Raw genomic sequence first — 22,764 nt, forward strand, 5'->3', positions numbered from 1 at the left:
CACCGTTGTGGGATGTCAACACCTTAAACTGCGTTTTTTGCAAGAAAGTATTGAGCAAAACTTGATTTTTGCCAATTACCCCAATTACTTTTCATGTTTAGCTGTATTCTGCCATCTTATGCAATATTTACGATTCGGTGTCAAGACCATAAAAAAGTCAACAATGAAATTCAATGTAATGCATTATTGGCTTTTAATAATGAACAGATTTGAATGGTTATCGTTTTGTTGTCCATGCAAACACTTAATGACTGTTAAAATCTGTCAAGCGCAGATAAAGGTCTAGCCTCTAGCCCTTCCAGTGTCCTGTCAGAATCAGTGTTGTTAAGGCCCAAATGAGAGCTGTACAATAAAATCCCAAATCACCACCCCTGCATCAGTTGCTCTTCACATTTCACGCACACAACCCAAACCGAAAAAGAACAGAGGAGCATAGAGAGAAGACGGACTGTTTAATGAAGCTCTAGCGAGATGAAAATGAGAAAAACTGTCCCTTTGAAATCTTGCAGTCCAAATTCAGATTCTATTTCAACTGCAGCCAAGAGAGCAGCAGCGGCAGTAGCAGCATTGCACAGGGCAGCGGTGCAGCTCAGAACTAGACAGATAATTGTTTATTGCTCAGAAATGTTCGGAGGAATGGTTTTACTGGAATCCGTTCATTGTGTGGGAGTTGGGAGTGAACTCTTGGAGCGCACACAGAGGGAGAGATTAGGCTTATTTTGTCAGTGGGCGAACCACATGAAAGCACCAAACGCCCCATTATTATGGTAACATAAGTTCTCATGGTAATAATTATTTGGCTATACAGATTCTTGCATCAAGTCTTTTGCCTGAAGGGACACGCTCATCCCTCGATTGTTATTCCTTGCTCTTGATATTTGGGAATTTTGGCCTAATGGCTTCAGCACATCTTCTTTCATTTTAAAGCTTCTCTTTAGTTTGAGGGAAACGTTACACTGTAGCTACGAGGTCTTAAACGGTCATCCTAATGTCTTTTTGATGGATGACTGATGTACCAATATGGACCAAAAATATACTGTATGTAAACGAAATAAGATTGAGAACTGAAAGCTTCAGTGACATAATGATACGTTAGGGAATCATTCGAAAAGATGGATCAGCGATGGATCAAAATGTGTGTTTTTATCAACACATAAACAGCATTTAATCAGAGTTTCTGTCAAAACGCCACAGTTACTACAGTAGATACTAGTAGTAAAACTGTGGTAACTCCACATCAGAACTTACTGGAATCAAAAGAGAAATTACTGTAGAAAATGTAAGCATCATTCGTAAAACTTGCATTTTACAATGTATGGTATTCTGGTCAGATTCTTCAATGCAAGTCTATAGTGTTTTTGGTCACACTTTATTTTAAGGTGCAATTCTCGTGATTAACAAACTATTAACTACAACCTTTGCCACAATTATCTCCTCATTTGCTGCTTATTAATATAAAGGTAGCTGTTAAGATTAGGTATTGGGTAGCATTAAGGATGTAGAATATTTGCTTTATAAGCACTAATAAACAGCCAATATGTAAATAATAGGCATGCTAATAAGCAACTAGTTAATAGTGAGAGTTGATCCCTATACTAAAGTGTTACCAATATCACACCTCTAGTTTAGAAGGTATCAGGAATTAGAAGAGACCAAAAACATTAAAAGCTAGCTTCGATGTAGTAGTGGTTTGAAGTTATTTAAATACATAACAAAAAACCCACTTGTAAATAAAATCATTTAATCAGACATACTGAAATAGATCTGAAGCACATTAAAAAGACACGAGTGTAGGGGTGTGATCTGTAACTTGATCAGATTACTCAAGTAGTGTGCACTAAAGTAGTGCATTACTAAATTGATCAATTTATCAATCACAATATCCAAGTCAAAACAGTAAAAGTAACCGTAGTAACTACGGTACTTTGGTGGTTACTATTGTAAATGTTTGAAAAAGAAGCAACACAATTTATTTGAACATATATTAAAGCTAAACGAGCTAAATGTGAAAACCACAGAGATGTGGTGTCTTCATATGCACATGCATAAAAATGAATAATGCAGCCGCTCTAGGACACATATCCATATGATGGCGGTGGTGAAAGGAGAGCTGTAGAAAGCAAAGCTCTGTTTGGACAACACCTTGCCTCATCATTAGCTGGAGAGCTTCAAACACTAGCAAGATTAAAGTTAAGTCAAATAGGAGCTGGATTTCCAAAATGCTAATTAAAAACACTCTAGTACAGTGCACCCTCAGAGCCAGAGCTGAGATCCCTCTAGACAATGTATGGCATGGTATGGATTTAATTGGTGCACTTCATATGCAATTCCACTGCTTTGGGCACATCTGAGAGATGTCTGTTGATGGCATAGGTTAGTATGTGCTTCAGAAGTTCAAAGGACACTTGTCTATATAACCTTGCAATGCCTTATGGGATGCCACAGCAGCAGCAGAAGTGTATTTTTTCATGGTTACTCTTTCAAGGCCAAACGGACATATTAAAAGTAAAATTTTCAAAAATGTTCATATTGCTTTTCTTACAAGGTGATAGTCCAAAAAATGACATAAACACTCCATAATTTCTATGACCACAAAACAAAACAAAAATGCCCACAATTAAAATTTAGTTTTAGATGCACGGTATATTATAAAATTTGAAACCCTTACAACCCAGCTGAAAAATGCAATTAAACCTGAAAATGCCATTAAAACTGAAACAGCTGACGCAAATGTTAATATTTTAAAATGACACAAGTTACTATAAACTATTATAAACTAAAAACTAAAACTAACAACAACAGTGCGATAGCTAACGCTAAATGAAACTGAAAGCACAAATTGAAAATACAATAAGAACTAAATAAATAATGCTACTTTTTACGTTTTTGTCCTTTTGGGTGGACTGTTCCTAACAAGAGTGCTTAACAAGAGGAGTAAGCAAACGGAGGCCTGTGTTCTTTGGTGTGGAGGAGGCACATTTAATGTGTATTAAACAAAGATGTGTTCCCACCAAATGCGAGCGGGAAACAAGAGAGAGGAAAAACTATGTTTATCCAGCGAATGCCAATTTTGTGCCTTCGGAAAAGGAATTAATCATCAGTGGCCCTCTCAGAGGTTATTTAGAATTGGGAAAACGCCTGTGAACTCTTTTTCTCTCACACTCAAAGTGTGTTCTTTTGATGTCAAGCATTGTGTAATTTAATAGGCCTGTGTTTTCACACAACATCTGCTTGTCAACCTGACGTTCAGCGCTCTGTGCTGTGGACAGAACTGGAATAAAAAGAGCGAGCGTTTGAGCTGGGACTAAGGTAATGCGAGGCAATTATGACAGGCCCACAACCTCAGACCAAACATCTACAGGAGTTCAGCTCTGTGCTAATCTTACACAGAGAAGAATGAAGGTTATTCTTCTGAACCTGAGCGAGTGTAATGGCGTTGAGTCTGAGCAGATTAAATTTAATGTTTAACACATGGCCTCAGTATGGGATATAGAGGAGAGATAAGAGCTCAGACACCCTCAGAACACCCACTAGTCCTGAGTGTGAAATCACGGCCGGGAACGGAGAGTGGGCAACAAGTGTCAAGTATGAGTATTAGCAGGGGCTACAAAACGAAATGCACATGTCTGGCTGCAACACCACAGAGGGCAAGTTGTGTTATTGAGGCAGAGGGGAAAAACGTGTTGAGGAAGCCTCTCTGACACTGTGGTTTGCCAAGCTGCCTAACAAGCCTCTCATGACTTAAAGTAGTTTACTACAGACAAGGCAAGCAGGCTTGATAAAGTAATTATCTGCAGTCCACCACAAGTTATCAAAAAAGTAGCTGGGTCATTCCTGTTATTTCAATTTTGTAACTAAAACTAAATAGAAAGAAAAAAGTTAACATATGGGTCGTTCCTGTTATGCAGCACACTGAATGTCCTCATTATATCTGGATCATTATTTCGACACATTATATTGAATTTGATAAAGCGGTGTCCAAGAGTGCTGATATACAGTCCAACAGCACTGGGACTTTTTACTGTGTGAATCCCTCCACTGGTAGGGGGAATTTTCCTCTTTCTGCAGGTTACACCGCTACACCAGCAGGTGGCAACAAGTTACTGTCTTTATAAATAAGTAATAGAATCTGTCACTTAGAGCTGCAATAAGTTAACTGAAATCGAATCAAAATCGCGATTAAATTGTTCGGTCTTGTGTGATTATGAAATCGCGAAAGCTGTTATGTGCGGTCAGTGAAGTACGGCTCTGTGATCAGTAGTAAATGCTTGAGTAGTAAATGATTGAGTCAGTTATAATGTGCATTTGAAAAAACAACATATTTTTGAACATGAGAAGCATTTATGAACCTTTTGTCCAAAGGACAACATTTAATAACGTTTTTACTCCAAACTCACTCCTTAACATCAGTTGAGTGTTTGAAATAAAATCCTTTTGCGAGATGATGTGGCTTCTAACACAGAATGAGGCACGTAACATATTATTTCATAGTATTCTAGGCAGTGATAAAGACTATGACGATTAGCATTGCATTATGCATATACTTTATTATAAAGAAAATACATGAGAAGGCTTGAAGAACTCAGATAAAATATTTATTGTTATAGTCGTATGTTAAGTAACGTTGAATTAATGCTTGTTTGTTTTTAACGCCATGCCAGCTTCTGTGGCTATTTTCATGCGTCGAATTAAGTTCAATCTTTCCAGGAACGACATGCATTACCTTACTTCTGCGAGGCATATTTGGAGTTTCAGCACAAGAGCGCCCTCTGGCCTTTGGATGGAGAAGAATTTACAACTGATATGACACAAGTTACTATAAACTATTATAAACTAAAAACTAAAACTAACAACAACAGTGCGATAGCTAACGCTAAATGAAACTGAAAGCACAAATTGAAAATACAATAAGAACTAAATAAATAATGCTACTTTTTACGTTTTTGTCCTTTTGGGTGGACTGTTCCTAACAAGAGTGCTTAACAAGAGGAGTAAGCAAACGGAGGCCTGTGTTCTTTGGTGTGGAGGAGGCACATTTAATGTGTATTAAACAAAGATGTGTTCCCACCAAATGCGAGCGGGAAACAAGAGAGAGGAAAAACTATGTTTATCCAGCGAATGCCAATTTTGTGCCTTCGGAAAAGGAATTAATCATCAGTGGCCCTCTCAGAGGTTATTTAGAATTGGGAAAACGCCTGTGAACTCTTTTTCTCTCACACTCAAAGTGTGTTCTTTTGATGTCAAGCATTGTGTAATTTAATAGGCCTGTGTTTTCACACAACATCTGCTTGTCAACCTGACGTTCAGCGCTCTGTGCTGTGGACAGAACTGGAATAAAAAGAGCGAGCGTTTGAGCTGGGACTAAGGTAATGCGAGGCAATTATGACAGGCCCACAACCTCAGACCAAACATCTACAGGAGTTCAGCTCTGTGCTAATCTTACACAGAGAAGAATGAAGGTTATTCTTCTGAACCTGAGCGAGTGTAATGGCGTTGAGTCTGAGCAGATTAAATTTAATGTTTAACACATGGCCTCAGTATGGGATATAGAGGAGAGATAAGAGCTCAGACACCCTCAGAACACCCACTAGTCCTGAGTGTGAAATCACGGCCGGGAACGGAGAGTGGGCAACAAGTGTCAAGTATGAGTATTAGCAGGGGCTACAAAACGAAATGCACATGTCTGGCTGCAACACCACAGAGGGCAAGTTGTGTTATTGAGGCAGAGGGGAAAAACGTGTTGAGGAAGCCTCTCTGACACTGTGGTTTGCCAAGCTGCCTAACAAGCCTCTCATGACTTAAAGTAGTTTACTACAGACAAGGCAAGCAGGCTTGATAAAGTAATTATCTGCAGTCCACCACAAGTTATCAAAAAAGTAGCTGGGTCATTCCTGTTATTTCAATTTTGTAACTAAAACTAAATAGAAAGAAAAAAGTTAACATATGGGTCGTTCCTGTTATGCAGCACACTGAATGTCCTCATTATATCTGGATCATTATTTCGACACATTATATTGAATTTGATAAAGCGGTGTCCAAGAGTGCTGATATACAGTCCAACAGCACTGGGACTTTTTACTGTGTGAATCCCTCCACTGGTAGGGGGAATTTTCCTCTTTCTGCAGGTTACACCGCTACACCAGCAGGTGGCAACAAGTTACTGTCTTTATAAATAAGTAATAGAATCTGTCACTTAGAGCTGCAATAAGTTAACTGAAATCGAATCAAAATCGCGATTAAATTGTTCGGTCTTGTGTGATTATGAAATCGCGAAAGCTGTTATGTGCGGTCAGTGAAGTACGGCTTTGTGATCAGTAGTAAATGCTTGAGTAGTAAATGATTGAGTCAGTTATAATGTGCATTTGAAAAAACAACATATTTTTGAACATGAGAAGCATTTATGAACCTTTTGTCCAAAGGACAACATTTAATAACGTTTTTACTCCAAACTCACTCCTTAACATCAGTTGAGTGTTTGAAATAAAATCCTTTTGCGAGATGATGTGGCTTCTAACACAGAATGAGGCACGTAACATATTATTTCATAGTATTCTAGGCAGTGATAAAGACTATGACGATTAGCATTGCATTATGCATATACTTTATTATAAAGAAAATACATGAGAAGGCTTGAAGAACTCAGATAAAATATTTATTGTTATAGTCGTATGTTAAGTAACGTTGAATTAATGCTTGTTTGTTTTTAACGCCATGCCAGCTTCTGTGGCTATTTTCATGCGTCGAATTAAGTTCAATCTTTCCAGGAACGACATGCATTACCTTACTTCTGCGAGGCATATTTGGAGTTTCAGCACAAGAGCGCCCTCTGGCCTTTGGATGGAGAAGAATTTACAACTGATCACAAAACAGTGCTTCACTGACAAGCTGCGCATGAAAAGAAAAAAAAAATCGCGATTCCAGGTTATTTCCGATTAATCATGCAGCTCTACTTTCACTCAATTCGCACATTTTAAATAGGAAAACAAAAGCATAAACAACTATTACCACCTGATCCGTGATGACCTGCTGATCTGAATTATGTGATTTGCATGGTGTCAGTTGATCTGTCTGTAAAATATCCTGTTCGATAAATGATGGAATAACATAACATGCGAAATGACGGTTAAAATATATAAGTTAATGAATGAATAGGTGTTTTATTATAGAAATTAGAGCAGTACCAGGGGACATACAAATGGCAACATCCTCTCAAATTAAAGTAAAATGAATGTGATAGAATACACCTCTTATTTTCACTCTATTTCACAAGTAATTAAAACATGATAGAACATGAAAATGTACTGCATGGTAGGAATGACAGTTAACTACATTGAAGCTATTTACAGTAAATTATGTAATGTTCTTGGAGGTCAAACAGTTGAGCATGGAACAAAACCAAGGTCATGGGTTTGATTCCTAGGGAGTGCATGAACTGGGGAAATGTATACACACACAATGTATACACAATGTATATAAGTCGCTTTGGATAAAAGTGCCTGCCAAATACATTTATGCAGTGGTTCCCAAACCTGGCCCTGAAGTACCCCCAACAGTACATATTTTGGATGTCTCTCCCAACTGGTCTTGAAGTCTCTTTGAATCAGGTGTGTTTTATTAGAGAGTTGGGGGTACAACAGGACCTGGATTGGGAAACATGTAAATTTTATGTATAATTCATTTAACAAATCAACATTATTTATCTGGAACAAAAAATGATCTGGTTTAAAATGACTTGCATCAGAGCTTTAACACGTCTCAAAACAAGAGTCATGGCATGCTTTGACCCTCACATGAAAATCATCGTTTAGAGAACGGGAACCTGATGTCAGCAACGCAATGCATTGTGGTATTTTAGGGTACAAGTGCTAGAGTAGAGACTGAGTAGTAGTTAATATAGACATTTTATATAATACTGTGTTTACATGATCTAACTTCAGAACACAGTGAAAAGGTGAACGCTTGCTGTATTATCAGCAGCCATAGCTGATTTTTCAGCTTTCTAGCATTGAAGCAACACAATAGTGATAGTGAGGTAAACAACTTAACCAAAACCGTTTCCTTGTTCAGCATCTCTTAGTAAGGAATCTTGCACTTGTATTATTTGTATAGCACTCTTTACAATACACATTGTTTCAAAGCAATTGTTTCAAGCTTTACAGAGTTACTGTTATGTCTATAATGGCTTAATGCTTTAACATTGATGATATATAACAATGATATAAATGATCCACCATTTGAGATTTAGCTATTTTCTATTTCTTATTTTAGCTGTTATATCAGCGCCACTTTAATAAACAAGACTCCTGACAAAGCCACTGGAAGGCAAGCCTGCAACCTTTAGCCAAAAATGCGTGACAGCTAATGCTAACATTGTGGCTTTGGCGGTACACAGGGAAGGGTTGGATCAGGCTTGGAGCTGAACTTTGCAGGAATTGAGCACCCCTGCCTTAAAGCAACAGCACCAAACACTTCACTACAAAACACTACACTACAAAATTAAACAAAAATACCACAATGAACATGTTAACTCTATAACTAATATAAGTGAATGAAATCAGTAATTAACAGCAGTATTTTACATAAATATATTTATCATATGTACACACCTATTCAAAATGTTGGGGTTGGTACAATAACAAAGAGTGAAAAATTTAAGGGGGTCTGAATACTTTCCGTACCCACTGTATATCTTACGCTCTTATGCGGTGTTTTGTAGTTAAAATACAGTAAAAATAGTAATATTGTGAAATATTATTAAAATTTAACAGTTTCTATTATTATATTGAAAGTTTAAAATAGCATTTTTTTAAAAGTTTTTTGTGTGTAACAATGTATTAATTTATTTTAGTATTAATATAATTAATATTAATAATAGTATTAATTTTCTTTAAAAAAAAACACTTACTGTACACACACACACATGATTTCTGGGAACACTGCTGCACTGAATGATGACTTAGGCTACGTTTACACGGCAATGATGTAGTCAAAAACAGAAAAAGTTTTCCCTTGCGTTTTTAAAAAGTTTCATGTAAACGCGACAACGTTTTCAAAACGATTCCCTTTACACATATCCGCGAAAATAGCCAAAAACGCTATAATACGTATGCCAGGCCAGTAGTTGGCGCTGTCACCTTGTTAGTAAACAGTACCTGTAGGGAAGTGAAGATTATATGATGTATATAATGCGTCTCCTCTGTTGGTTGTAATATTGGTGAAGTAAATCCACACTTTGCTGAAGAAGCATTAGCAAACTCTTGAGCAACAACAACAGTACCATGTACTCCGCCATTGTTGTGTATGTTTGTTCATGCTTGCCTTTAAAATCGACACGTACTGTGCATGTCTACATACCTAAAACATACTACGCACACGCATGACGTCACCGTTTTCAAAAATTCATGTATTGGGTGTTTACACGGAAACGATAACGGTGGCGTTTTCAAAAACTTGCACTTTGAAACCCGTCTTCAAAAATATGCGTTTTCAGTCCCCAAAATGCCGTTGTCGTGTAAACAATCAGGCAAAACGCATAAAAAGTTTCCCGTTTTATCTGGACTGAAAAGCAGGACATAGTGTTTTTCCTTCCTTTTAAGCTCCCTCAGAACATTCAAACAATCGTGTTTACCTGTGCAGACTTGGCCAGCTTCTGATTATATTCCTTCTCAAGATGCTTCAACCTGCTGTTGGTCTGTAATGAAAGAGAACACAGGAGAGGAGGGTGTTAGAAACAGAGAGTGCAGACACATGACACCGGATCGGCTGGCAGGAAGCGCGGGGAGTCGCTTTGCCGTGACCTCTGCGGCTGGCAGGCATGTTGGCATGCGTGTGGCTGGAGCTCTGGGCTCAGGGCCAGGCCTGACACCACAACAGCACACGGGCCTTTCATCAGAAGCCAACTTATCACCACTTAACAGGAAGAGAGAGAACAATATCACAACGTTATCTGCAAAACAAGAATATGACATGAAAAAACCCCCCCACCAAGCTTTTAAGGGCAAGAACATGAAAAGCAACAAAAAACAAAGAGATAAATGACTATACGAGGGTTATTTATTTTTTTTCATTGTGAAGAGTCAGATGCGCTTTTGTTGCTTGCTCACTAACAAACTTATATTAGTGGTAACAATTTAGTGTAGTGACCAATTCTCACTATTAACTAGTTACTTATTATCATGCCTTTTATTAACATATTGGCTGTTTATTAGTATTTATAAAGCACATATTCTGCATGACCATATTCTACATCCCTAATCCTATCCAATAGCTAAACTTAACAACTACCTTACTAACTATTAATAAGCAGCAAATTAGGAGTTTATTGAGGCAAAAGTTGCATTTAATTGTTTGTTAATAGTGACATTTGGACCTTAAAATAAAGTGCGACCATACTAGTAAGAGAGAGAAAAAAAAGCAGTTTACTGCTGGTTGTTTGTTGGCACTCAGAGTAGCAATTCACCACTGTAACGCTTCCTACCTATCATAAACTTGTAAAGATAGGACTCAAACAGTTTGTCTTGGCCAATGATGTCTAATATAGGGTAAGGTAGGGTCATGGATAACAAAAAATCTTCTCAACACATACCTAGATGGAGAGTTACCCATTAGCATTCTCATTCCTTTCAATGGCAGTTGCTTGGCTGGTGCACAAAGCCCCATAAAAGTGTGACCTACATTTCTTTTGAGCCAATCAGATGTGACTTGCAAAAATCCATTTTACCAGAATACATAAGTAGTTTTTTAAGATCTAATCTTGGGAAAGTCCACATAATGTTGACAACACGGCTTCCACCCTAACACAATGAACTCAAGTTTCTGATGTCAAATCTCTAGTGTGAAAAGCCCTCAGTAAAATATGTAAAGTGATCAGATGCACATTCAGGTGAAGTCGATGTTGAGGTTGATGCTATTGATGCATTGGGCCGGAGGCATCAACACATAAGCTACTGCTAAAACACACACATACATACAGACCAGCAAACCCACAAGCAGATCCATCCCGGGCCCTCCCTCTCTCTTATCCTGTCAGTCACTGTATGTCCCCTCGAGCCTTTTACACTGATGAGAGAAACAAGGCAACTCTAGCATCTATAAAAAGGATATTCCTTGTTTTTTGCTGCTTGTGTTGCCATAGAGACCCTCCGCTTCCTTAATTCTGCCAATGGGTAATGGGGAACTTTGTGTGAATGACATTTTGAATGGCAAATATCTGCCTTTAATGAATTTCCTCATGCTTAAAAGAACGGTTACACCAACACTGAAAACTCAAATTTACCATCACGTCGTCCAAATGTTATGACATTATTTCTGTTGAATACAAAAGGATATGTTTATCTGAATGTTCATCCAGCTGAATGCGTCTCTTTTCTATAGAATGAACATCCAAGAGGACAGATATTGCAGAGGCCTGACATCCATTCTTAAATTTCGGACCTAAATCCTGGACGGATGGCCAGTCCATAAAAGGGCTCCCACAAAGATAAAAGAACACAGGGCATAAATTGTATAGACTAATTTTATGCTACTTTTATTAACTTTTTTGGTGCAATGCCTGGTCACTGTATGTTTTTGGTGTATGGAAGAGCAGCGTGAACATTAGGGCTGTCGAAATTAATCGTTTCTACGATGCACTGCGATGCAGACGAGGACGATTCGGTATCGGTTCAGTAATAGGCCATAAGCGATTATAACATACTGATGCTTTTCTGATGTCATTTGTCGCGGTAGCATACAATGGCGGAGGGAGGCGAGACTCGCGTAATTAAAAATGCTCCAACTACTTTAAAAGCCGACATCTGTGCACATTTCGGCTTTTATGAACAACCTGGTAAGCACGACCTGGAGAAGACACACGCTGTGTGTAAATCATGCCACGCACAAATAAAATATGCAGGGGGTAATACCCCTAACTTGAGAAACCACGTCAGCCATTTTCACCCTGAGCTGTTAACGCCTGTCAGTGCCAAGTATTTAGTATTAACGTTTGTGTATTTGTTCTAAATGCTCCTGTTTGTCTTCTGTGCCCAGATTTGAGTTTTGTTTGATGTTTGATACATTCAAGAAGCATGTTTTCTTTGAGCAGGTAAAATTAAAGGTTTAGTTCATATATCTGACTGCTTGTAATTATTGACAAAATTGTATCAGGCATGTGATCAGCTAGAGACAAAAAAGAAGGAAAATCTGACCACGCCCCACGTCACGCCCACAAGTCACGGCCCCAGCACTTATTATTAAAAATATATATTTTAGCACATTAAAAGATATATCTTATATTGTAATAATACGTATTATTGTTCTGTAAAAAATAAAAAGCAGCACTTAATAATCATGATAACGATATAATATATTATAAAAAAGTACTATATTATATTATAGTAAGGTATATAGAATTGTTATTATTATTAAAGTAAAGTGAAGGATTATGTGAAACTGAAACTTCTCTTTGTAAACAACAACAGATTTATAAACGTTTCTAATGACGAATGTTGCATTTCCAAATGCAAATTAAAACGGCTCAAACCAAGCACAGCTAGCACTAACAGTGAATCGAAAATAAAAACAGTACTGTAACAGCAGACATGTAGCGCGTCAGACTACAGCCTATTATATAATTACATCACAACCGTTGGAAATTTTATGACAGCACTAGCAATCTCAAATTCTCACCGCCATTCATAAAAAGTCACTGGGTCGAGTCACACGTTTCAGCGCTGATTCTACTCGCTTGGCGCTTTGATTAATTTGAACGCTTTGAACTGTCTTGCAGATGGCGCCGCGAGCTCATGCAGCACTCTCAGGATCATTCCGTCCATGATGTTTTAGAAAACAATTTTTTCGCAATTTATTTAGGTAATAGCTAGGTCGGAAAATATGGAAATCTGTATTTATATGGAAAAATCACATCCCTGTTGTATACATGTGAAGTAAAATTGAAAATTGAGGATGCAGTGCATCGTCAATGCACCGTGATGCATCATGATCGATGACATGATAATCGTAATCGAACCGAATCGTAAGACCAGTGTAGGTTTACACCCCTAGGCAACATGGGTGTACAACATGCGGGGGATGTGGGGGACATGTCCCCCCACTTTTAATAACATTTTAATTAGTCCCCCACACTTTTTTCGGGCAGGTGTGTTCACGTACATGTATTCTAGGGCCAGTGAAAATAAGTCTACATGTCACCTGACGTTTTATTCATATCCAAAATGACACAAAGTGAACAATATAGAGTGCTAAAGACTCTCATGCAGTATATGTTTCATTCATACACGAAGCCTGAGGGCGCTCTTGGACAGAAGTAATAACTTGTAGGAAATCCTTAATGTGGACAAAAGCATCTAGCGATTGCTGCAGCTAAGCTGAATATAAAGCAGAAACGATTTGACTGATTAAACATGTAGACAATATACACACACGATTGCGACAATATATGGTTTATATGTGTTTTTCAAGTCATCTCCAGGTAATAAATGAATAAAATTTATGAATAATGCTAATTTATATACTATTTAGTACAGAAACTATAATATATATTATGTTATAAAAATGGGAAAGAAGTGTGCGTAGTATAAAAAACAATCATAAAACTGTCATTAGGAAAATACAGGGGGGAAATATAGAATACTAATTATTAGATAATTGTCATCTATAAGCTTTGTTATTGTCCATCAGTGTATTTGGGGCCAGATATACAAATAGCTTGCGCCAGCGCAAACCGTCTTTTAGCGTTAAAATAGCACTGTCAGGATTCACTAAAGATGCGCAGTGAGGATTTCCCGCTGAAAAGGTGTGGACTCAGTTATTTTTTTGAGCCTGACCTTATTGAATATGCATTTGTAGGAGTTTCCCTTTCAAACGCAACATTTATGGGAGGAGAGTATTAAAATAAATCGCAATTTACTAACGTTTGCGCTCGTCAAATTACTGGTATTTGCGCTATTATTTTTAGTACAGAAACTATAATATATATTATGTTATAAAAATGGGAAAGAAGTGTGCGTAGTATAAAAAACAATCATAAAACTGTCATTAGGAAAATACAGGGGGGAAATATAGAATACTAATTATTAGATAATTGTCATCTATAAGCTTTGTTATTGTCCATCAGTGTATTTGGGGCCAGATATACAAATAGCTTGCGCCAGCGCAAACCGTCTTTTAGCGTTAAAATAGCACTGTCAGGATTCACTAAAGATGCGCAGTGAGGATTTCCCGCTGAAAAGGTGTGGACTCAGTTATTTTTTTGAGCCTGACCTTATTGAATATGCATTTGTAGGAGATTCCCTTTCAAACGCAACATTTATGGGAGGAGAGTATTAAAATAAATCGCAATTTGCTAACGTTTGCGCTCGTCAAATTACTGGTATTTGCGCTATTATTTAACCCCCCCCCAAAAAAAAAAGCAGGCGGTAATTTGCGCTGGTCATTATGGAAATGATCTGGCTGTGTTCTTAAATGTGCGCATTGTCAGTAAATCACACGCAGAATTTTCCCCTCTCATCGGTGCTTTATGGAATTGCACTGTAATGCTAATTTGCCCTGTTTAGTAAATCTGGCCCTGAATTTCTTAAATCAATTAAAAGTCAAATCTCTATTAAAGACAATAATAATAATAATAACAACAATATTTGTCATTTTTGTTCCCCTCACTTTTGAAATGATGGCTACCCCCTGAGCGTGAATATTCTTTCAGTCTTCCATGAAAGACAACATGAGTAAATGATGACAATTTTTCTTTTCTTTTTTTAAAGAACTAATCCTGTAACATGCAAACATTGATCTAAGTAGAGAGGATCCAATGAACAGAGGGTGCTTAATGGATCTGCACTGAGTATGGAAAAACACAATCAGTAAGAAAACTGGAAAAGCATGGAAAAATTAAGCATTTGGACTGCTTTGTGTGTGTTTCCTAGCAAATGTCTGTACCTTGCCAAAGGCATCTTAGAGCTACAGGCGCTTTAAGCTTCTATCAGGTGCTGCAATCGCTTTACAATATTGCCGGTGTGAGTCCACGGCCTTTGAAGTGTGAACGCTGTATTTGAATGTTACTGTTTTTGAAAGCACAAAGCATGCAGCGCTAAGCCAACCTTCATTAACAATCTAATTCTGGAGCTGAGCAATCACAACCCTTCCAATCATACACATTAAAACAGAGGGAAAATAAACATCAGCAAACATACCTACAGGGATAATATAAGATGTAATTATTTTTCTAAAAAAACAGGAACAATTAGGTTTGATAGTGTAATAAGTACAAGGCTGGCAGGCATTTTTCCGCAATTTTGCAGTATGTGTTAAGAGATTTTTGGCGAGTGCTGCATTGGATTGTGTTGCTTGGAGAGGAAGAATTTTTTGTAAACATGGTTTTAAAAGCAACGTACATTCTTATGTATCCAAACTGCCTTGGGTTTATTGGTTCCTGGTGTCGGGGAAAGAGATAGCACCGTGAAGACTGAGCGTACACAAACATAAAGGATCAGTTCACTCAAAATGAAAATTGTCATCATTTACTTATCCTCATGTTGTTTTCAAATCAGTACGAGTTGTACTTTTTCATACAATGAAAGCATACTGAGACCAGAGGTCATCAAACTCCATAAAAGGAAGAGAAAAAAATCTCACAATATTTTAAAAGCTGAGGTGGGAGTAAGAAAGAAATGCAAGTCATAATCAAGCTAGACAAGTCAAGTCATGCCAGTTGCTCACCTCAAGCAAGTCAAAGTGCTAAGCAAGTACCAAATTTGATCACATTACCAAATAGTACCTATTAAAGACAATTTTACTTATTTCCTATAGTAATGATTTAGTCTTTGAAATCATATTATACATAACTGAGAAGAAGCATACTCAAGCTTTATAAACATTTTGTCAGTTGTAGAAAACTTGCATTACAAGACAAACTACTATTACAAGAGGGAAAAATAATATTTCACATTCATATAACTCCAGAATATAGAATACAATATATATAAAAAGTCATAATAACTACTTTTTAATGCTGATCTTTGCTGGTTTTTATTGCATTGAAAAAAGAACAGTGTGAAGATTCTAATAAACATATCCTCTTGCGTTACAATATTATTTTGGAGTAAACAATTTGGTTACACTTTATTTTAAGGTGTCCATGTTACAGTGTAATTATACATTTAAGTACTGAGTAATATTAATTAAATACAGAGTTCTGGCATGAAATTCTAGATGGCGCAGTTCGATAGGTCTAACTCAATCTGACCTAATGACATCATTATCACATGGCACAGCTGATTGGTTCTCTCCTGTATCGGTAGCCAATGAGCAGCGAGCTCAGCATTCAAATGTATGACTAGTGCTTGCCGTCGCAGTTGCAGCTTGCTTCAGAAACTCTCCACCTTCCCCAGCTCCACCTGTGTAGATCTGCTACGAGGTGATTCATGTATGTTATATGGGGGTTATTCCATGTATGTTATATTTGCAGCAGCAGTATTTCTTACATGCTCACAGCAGCATGTTGTGGATGTATTGACAGTAGTAAGTCTCGGTACTTGCTCTGCCGCAGCAGCAGCAGCGTAGCAGATCTATTCTGCCAAGACCAAATACATTAACATTGTCATGTACATTACCATGCCAATCCCTCCGAGAGTTGTCATAACAGAACTACATGTACTTACTGTATGGTTAGGGTTTGGCTTAGGGTTACTTGTATGTAATTATGCATAATTTTTTGTTATTATAATAGTAAGTGCATGCAACGTGTAACAAGGACACCTTAAAATAAAGTGTCACTAACACTTTCTTAAAATATCCCTTTCATATCTACAGGATAAAACACAGATACCAACAATAAAATACTGCAAAGGCACAAAAAGTGAAATGTTAACATTACTGTAGTAGATATGAATTTACCTGTAAAAAGTAGATGCTTTATTCTAATGATTTCCATCTCAAAACACTCATAAAACATTCACAGTCAAGGTTTTTCAATCTTAGACGGATGAGCAAATGTTTTTCCAGTCTGTGAACATTAAATAAATGATGTGTGTAAATCACTTTCCATGCTAGATTCAGACCATTATCAATCAGAGAAGGAGAGATGTGCAAGACATGATTTTTAGTTACTGTTTATTATTCTCAGAATACTGACTTCCTTTGATTTAGATTTCAAAATCGGAAAGACTACAACATTATAACCACAACACTCATGCCACAGCCAGTGATACCTGAAATCATGAAATCTCCTCTTGTTGAGGAGAGATGAGCTGCTCATTTTCTAAGCGATCAGACTTGTGATTTTCTGGAAAAGGGATGAAAAAATCCCATAAACCTCCAAAATTCTCAAAACCTACAATTAAGGAGAGACATGAACCATAAAACCTAATTTCAGCAAGCAACCACCAAGAATATGATAATAAGATGTTTTTATATGGTCTCTGAAGTTCAACAATGGTAGAAAAGGTTAGATGATTTCAGTTTGGTGAATATACTTTAAACTCTTAATTTTAATGAATCAGAAGGCTGATTTGTTTGCATGATCATTAAAATCACATGGACAGCTCTGTGTGGCATTATTTATGTTTTAGTAAAAATGGAAAACATACCCTAATATGAAATCGTATTTATCATTTAGCTTAACATTTACTTATCATTTAGCATTACTTGGCTGAAATTATGGTTTCTCTGAATGAAAACAAACAAAAAAATGCATCCACACACCTGTCAAATAAATATGGCAATGTATATTGGAAATCATCAAAAGGCTAAAAAAATATATTTTTTTAATCTATATTACTCAGCCCTATTGTGAACAAATCAAGTCAGTGAAGGTGACACCATGCTAATGAAAAACAGATCAATCCTCACTTGTCCTTCCTCGTCCTATTTAAAAGGGCCGTCACGTATTACACTGGCAGGTGTGGCTACACCCCCAGCCTGTGTGTGTGTGTGTTGTGTGGCTAGGACTGTTTGATTTTCATCATGGCTTCCAAAATCTGTTTTTGGGCAGGGATCTGTCACACCTCTGTTAGCAGGTGGATCAGTGGACTGGCGGTAGGGATCAGGGAACACAGCCATGAATCCATCTGCGTGAGGATTTAGGCTGCTGGGGAGTTTGCTGGCCTCTCATGCTTTAAGTTGGGACCTCCTGCGATTCGTCCCATTTGATGACCTTGGGTGCTGATTTTCCGCCAGGGTCAACACTACAAAGGCCAGCTTAGGCATTCAATAAGAGCCTTTTATTTGGCTGGTGACCCTAGAGCCGCCATCTCCATCTGGTGGTGTGATTAAAGCCTTTTGACGAGGGGCGGGCAGCTTTCTTCATGTCAGCTTCATCAATAATTCGTAAGTGTGGAGAGCTGACCTGTAAATAACGGCAAACCTTTAACTTTATAGTTGTAAACCATCCACTTTGAGCAGAAAACACTGATTGCTGCACAACACCATCTATCATTGTCCTTCAGCTGGAGAAGGAGAAAAGAGCTCCTGTTGACATGTGGCCTTTGTGCCATTATGCATTGGTTTGTCTAGCACTTCATTCGTGTCTTTTTGGTGATAGGTGGAGGATGGTCTGAGCTGCAAATGGAAAGCCCACAGATTGGCCATTCACAGACCGTCTGCTGCATATCACACACAATAAATGCAAGAACTTTCTCAAAATTGCAAGCTGCAATTGACTGACCAATAGTCATGTTTTAGACTTCGCGAAACTCAATACTGGCTCTGTAACAAAGCACATCCAATATTATTATACAGGTCTCAGGATTGATCAGTTGCAGCATTCAAATATTACTGAATAATCACCATTGTGCTGGGTGTCACAGCACACTGTAAAAAAACGATGAAATTCAATATGGTGAAAAAATGTAATGTATTTCATACAATTTTACGGTAAAATACTGTAAAATGTACTGTTTTGTGAAGCAAGAAAGATGAAGCCATCTTACAATTGATCATAAACTGGAGATTTTCAATGAAATTATGTTTCTTTTTAGTTTTTTCTTATTATTAATGCAAATTAGGTATTTATGTTAAATTATATTTTATTAAATGAATGTTTATTGCATTATTTTGGTGTCATGTGTTTCTATTACAATCTTATTTCCATTAATGAAATACGTCTTTTTTTAATTGCAATTTTAATTGAAATCAGTGATATAAAGTTGCTACCATGGCAAAGTTCTGACAGCTTCAGTTTTTGGATGTAATTTTTTACTGTTGTTTTTATATTTATTTATTATACAGTCGCTCTCTGAAGCATTATTTTTATTTATTTGGGAAGTAGCTGTGTACCGTATAATTAGCTGCTCATTATTGCAAAACAAACATTTATCGTGAGGTTCATGGAGATCACCATGGGTTTATTTTGTGATAACTAGCTCATTGTGCATTATGCCTTACTAACTGTTCTTGGTCAAATAAAGCTGCTTTATGGATCACACCTCATGCCAACTTTCAAAAGTCAGCCTGTAAAACACTAAGTTGAAAATTTCTGTTCAAGGGTGATGTTAAAGTGGCTGGTGGCATTGTGGATGTGTTTTAAAGCGCTCTAAAGCCAGAGAGCTCTCCACAGCTCTACACTGCCGGTCTGTGGCAGTCTCTTCCTGTGTCACCCACTTTCCCAGCCATACTGAGAGGAAAAGAATGAGAAAACTGGAGGATGGGGGGAAAACGGCGAAACTTTCATCTCCGCAGAAGAAAGAAAAATAGAATCACCAAATCCATCCACATGCCTGGCTGGGTCTAAATCTGATTTTCTGCTATTAAGCTCCATTTCCCTCTCTCGATCTGCCACTCCGAGGTGATGGGGAGGTGTCTTTGATCATATTCTCCCACTGTTTTGCTCTCTGTAATCCATGACCAAAAATAATGGGATTTGGTGTATCTCCAAATGGCAGAGAAACCGGTTGACAGAAATTAATAAGTTTGCAGGGACAAAAAGTGAAGACAAACAATGACAACAACATCCCCAAAACGCCCCCATCTTCCGTCAGGAGTGAAAGAGAGAGAGAAAATATGAATTGTAATGTTAAACAGAGACTAAAAATGGTGGTGACACATTAACAAAAAACAAATAAAGTTAAAAAGAGGCAACATCCAAACTTTGGGCAGAATGACAGCTGACAGGCACGCCGTGGGGGAGCTGGGTGTATTGATGTGTCTTTGAAGTGAGAGTGTGTTTACCGCGTTCTCTAAGACAGCAGCAGCAGCCATGTTCTCGGGGCCTGATTCGCTCTAATCCCTTCTGTCACTGCTCAATGGAAATCTTGTACCAATGCCACATCCTTCTTAGTCAACAGGTGCATTTCATTATGCAATGTGTAGATGCAATAATCTTGACCGCTTTCCTGCTTTCTTAACTGAGCGAAAGCTTTTACGTGCAACAGACTCACAGTATTTGTGCAAAGTCACGTTTGCTTTATCGTTGTGCTGTTGCTCGAATGTGTTCATATTCTTATGCAAACTTTCAATGTGACAATTTACGCTAAAATGTTTCAAGAAATGCACTTTTGGTCTGGGTTAAATACAATTTAAAGGGGTCATGAACTAATAAACCAAAATTCCCTTGATCTTTTCACATATAAGAGGTACTATAAAAACATCCTGTAAGTTTCAGAACTCAAACTTTCTTGTTAGTCTAAAAACAGCTTATATTGAAGCCAGTCTGCCAAAAGGACAGCTTGTGGAATATACGACTCTATGAAGTAATAGTGTGGCTAAACACAGCCCCCGCAGAAGACGATCAACGCCTGCTTCTACATCATTTACATTCTCTTCAGCTAGCGTAAAGTTGGTTGCTTTCGCCAAACATGGCTCTTCAATTTGCCTCCTGTTATGCTGCAGACGAACGGCACAAAAAAGCACGTGCTGCCTTTTCAAAGCAAAATCTCTCACATTACCACTACCTCTGTCTTGCACTTTTCTCTTGTTCTTTGTCACAGTGAGGAAACAAAAATAACCGCATCAGTTGTATGCCGCACATCTAGTTACCATGGTGATCTCATGCATGTACCGAGACCATGCAGCTGGAAGCAGATGCAGTGGCACTACAGAATTATATTTGTGTGAGAGAAAGAATATAACAATAAGAACACAGAAGTAGGGTTCAATGATTTCTGTGATGTGGAAAGCACGGATGGAATCACATAATCTAGACGTAAAAATGGAATTTACTATATAATGTGGAATGTCAGATGTGGCAAAATTTGATTGAATAAACCAAAAGTAGGGTTGTACACTTAATCAAATCGCAATATGTTAATATTAAACGGCAAAGGACTGCTATCTAAACAAAAATCTGCTTGTTCTGCATGACGTGTCTACTACACATGCTCAAGCACATGTGACAATCTCCAGAACTGCTATGAATGTCACTTCACAACATTTAACCATTTCATTTGATAAAACTATCATCAGACACACAGGGAAACTCAAGGACTTCACTACAACCTGCCAAAATAAGAGTTTGGTTTAACCTGAAGAAATTGTGACAGAAATATATTACTATTATACAGTACTTTTTTTCCAAAGTAATATTTCTTTATTTTAAAAAAGTACTAAATTTTTTGTCTCTGTTTTAATTTAAAGAGTACACCTCTGTTGTGTAGCCAAAAAAATAAAAGGAATTACTCAAATTTCATAATTTTGTTTTTTAGATTTTAAAAGTTTTATTCATTAATTTGATTACTACCATTATTGATAATGAATGTGCATTAAACCATAAAACAACAAATCCAGAACAATTAATACAGAGTGTTTGAAAAATTCCATTAGGCACTATTATTATTAAGATATTAATACATTAGTATTGAACTATTTCATAAATTCAATTGATTTGACATAATATTTGATTATTAAAATGTAACTTAACTATTAAAACAAAATCCATAAAAAATAAAATGGAAAACACAATAATTGGGAAAGAATATAAAACAAATAAAAAAAATAATAAATTGGGGAAAAATAACAAATAAAACAAATTACAGGGCCCTACAGAAGAATTTTCTGGCAACTTTTTTTCCCCATATTATTTTATCAGTGAATATTGACCAAATTTGGGACCACAAGACTATTGTATGACTTTAGAAGACTTGGAACGTAGTGCCCAAGTCATATGGACTACCTTTATCATACTGTTATGGTGTATGTCGGTATTGTATGTATGCATGTATTTATTTATTTTGAATTATTATATGCATTTATGTATTTATTTACTTATTTTATAGCTGGAAAGACAACAAGCGCATTCCTCACCATTCCCCCTTTTGTGTTCTACTAAAGAAAAAAAAAGTCATATGGCTTTGGAATAATGTGAGGGTGAGTAAAGGACGAGAATTTTCATTTTTGGCTGAACTATTGTTTTGAGTGCAAGAGAACATGGCCACATTGTAGCAATTCATGAGAGGTGCCACATGTCTATGCTCTGAGACCGCTCTCATGTCAAATCTATGCCACTAGGTTTGGTCTGACAGCTCCAGTCCATACGGGTAAGATAGGCTGGTGCCTTTTATCAGGGCAATTCCTTGAGCCTTTGGCTTTGGGGCAAACAGAAAACAGAAAAGGGAACCAGCCACATCCATTTCAGCACCTCCAGCTATAGCTGAAATGACCAATCCCTTTGATGTTAAACTCTGAAGTTGCATCATCTGAGAAACACTGATCACTCAAAAGTTGAAATACTCAAGGAATGAGGTAAAACAATATGAATCAGGAATATGTCTGTAAACAAAACACAATTAGAAGGAACATGACAAACTGTCATCCTCATATACAGAGCCAAATCCTCCTCCA

The 22,764-nt window shown here is 37.3% G+C and overlaps 1 protein-coding gene across 1 annotated transcript in view; it reads right to left on the reverse strand.

The window, feature by feature from the left end:
• Positions 1–22,764, reverse strand: part of LOC107556591 (centrosomal protein of 112 kDa-like) — a 182,007-nt gene that overhangs the window by 37,257 nt on the left and 121,986 nt on the right. Inside the window, exon 25 of the mRNA XM_016239723.1 lies at positions 9,629–9,691. Within this exon, the coding sequence (XP_016095209.1) occupies positions 9,629–9,691 (63 nt within the window). The remainder of the gene's footprint in view (positions 1–9,628; positions 9,692–22,764) is intronic.

The sequence above is a fragment of the Sinocyclocheilus grahami genome, unplaced genomic scaffold (assembly GCF_001515645.1).
Source record: "Sinocyclocheilus grahami isolate Dianchi unplaced genomic scaffold, SAMN03320097.WGS_v1.1 scaffold574.1, whole genome shotgun sequence".
In the NCBI taxonomy this organism is placed as follows: Eukaryota; Metazoa; Chordata; class Actinopteri; order Cypriniformes; family Cyprinidae; genus Sinocyclocheilus; species Sinocyclocheilus grahami.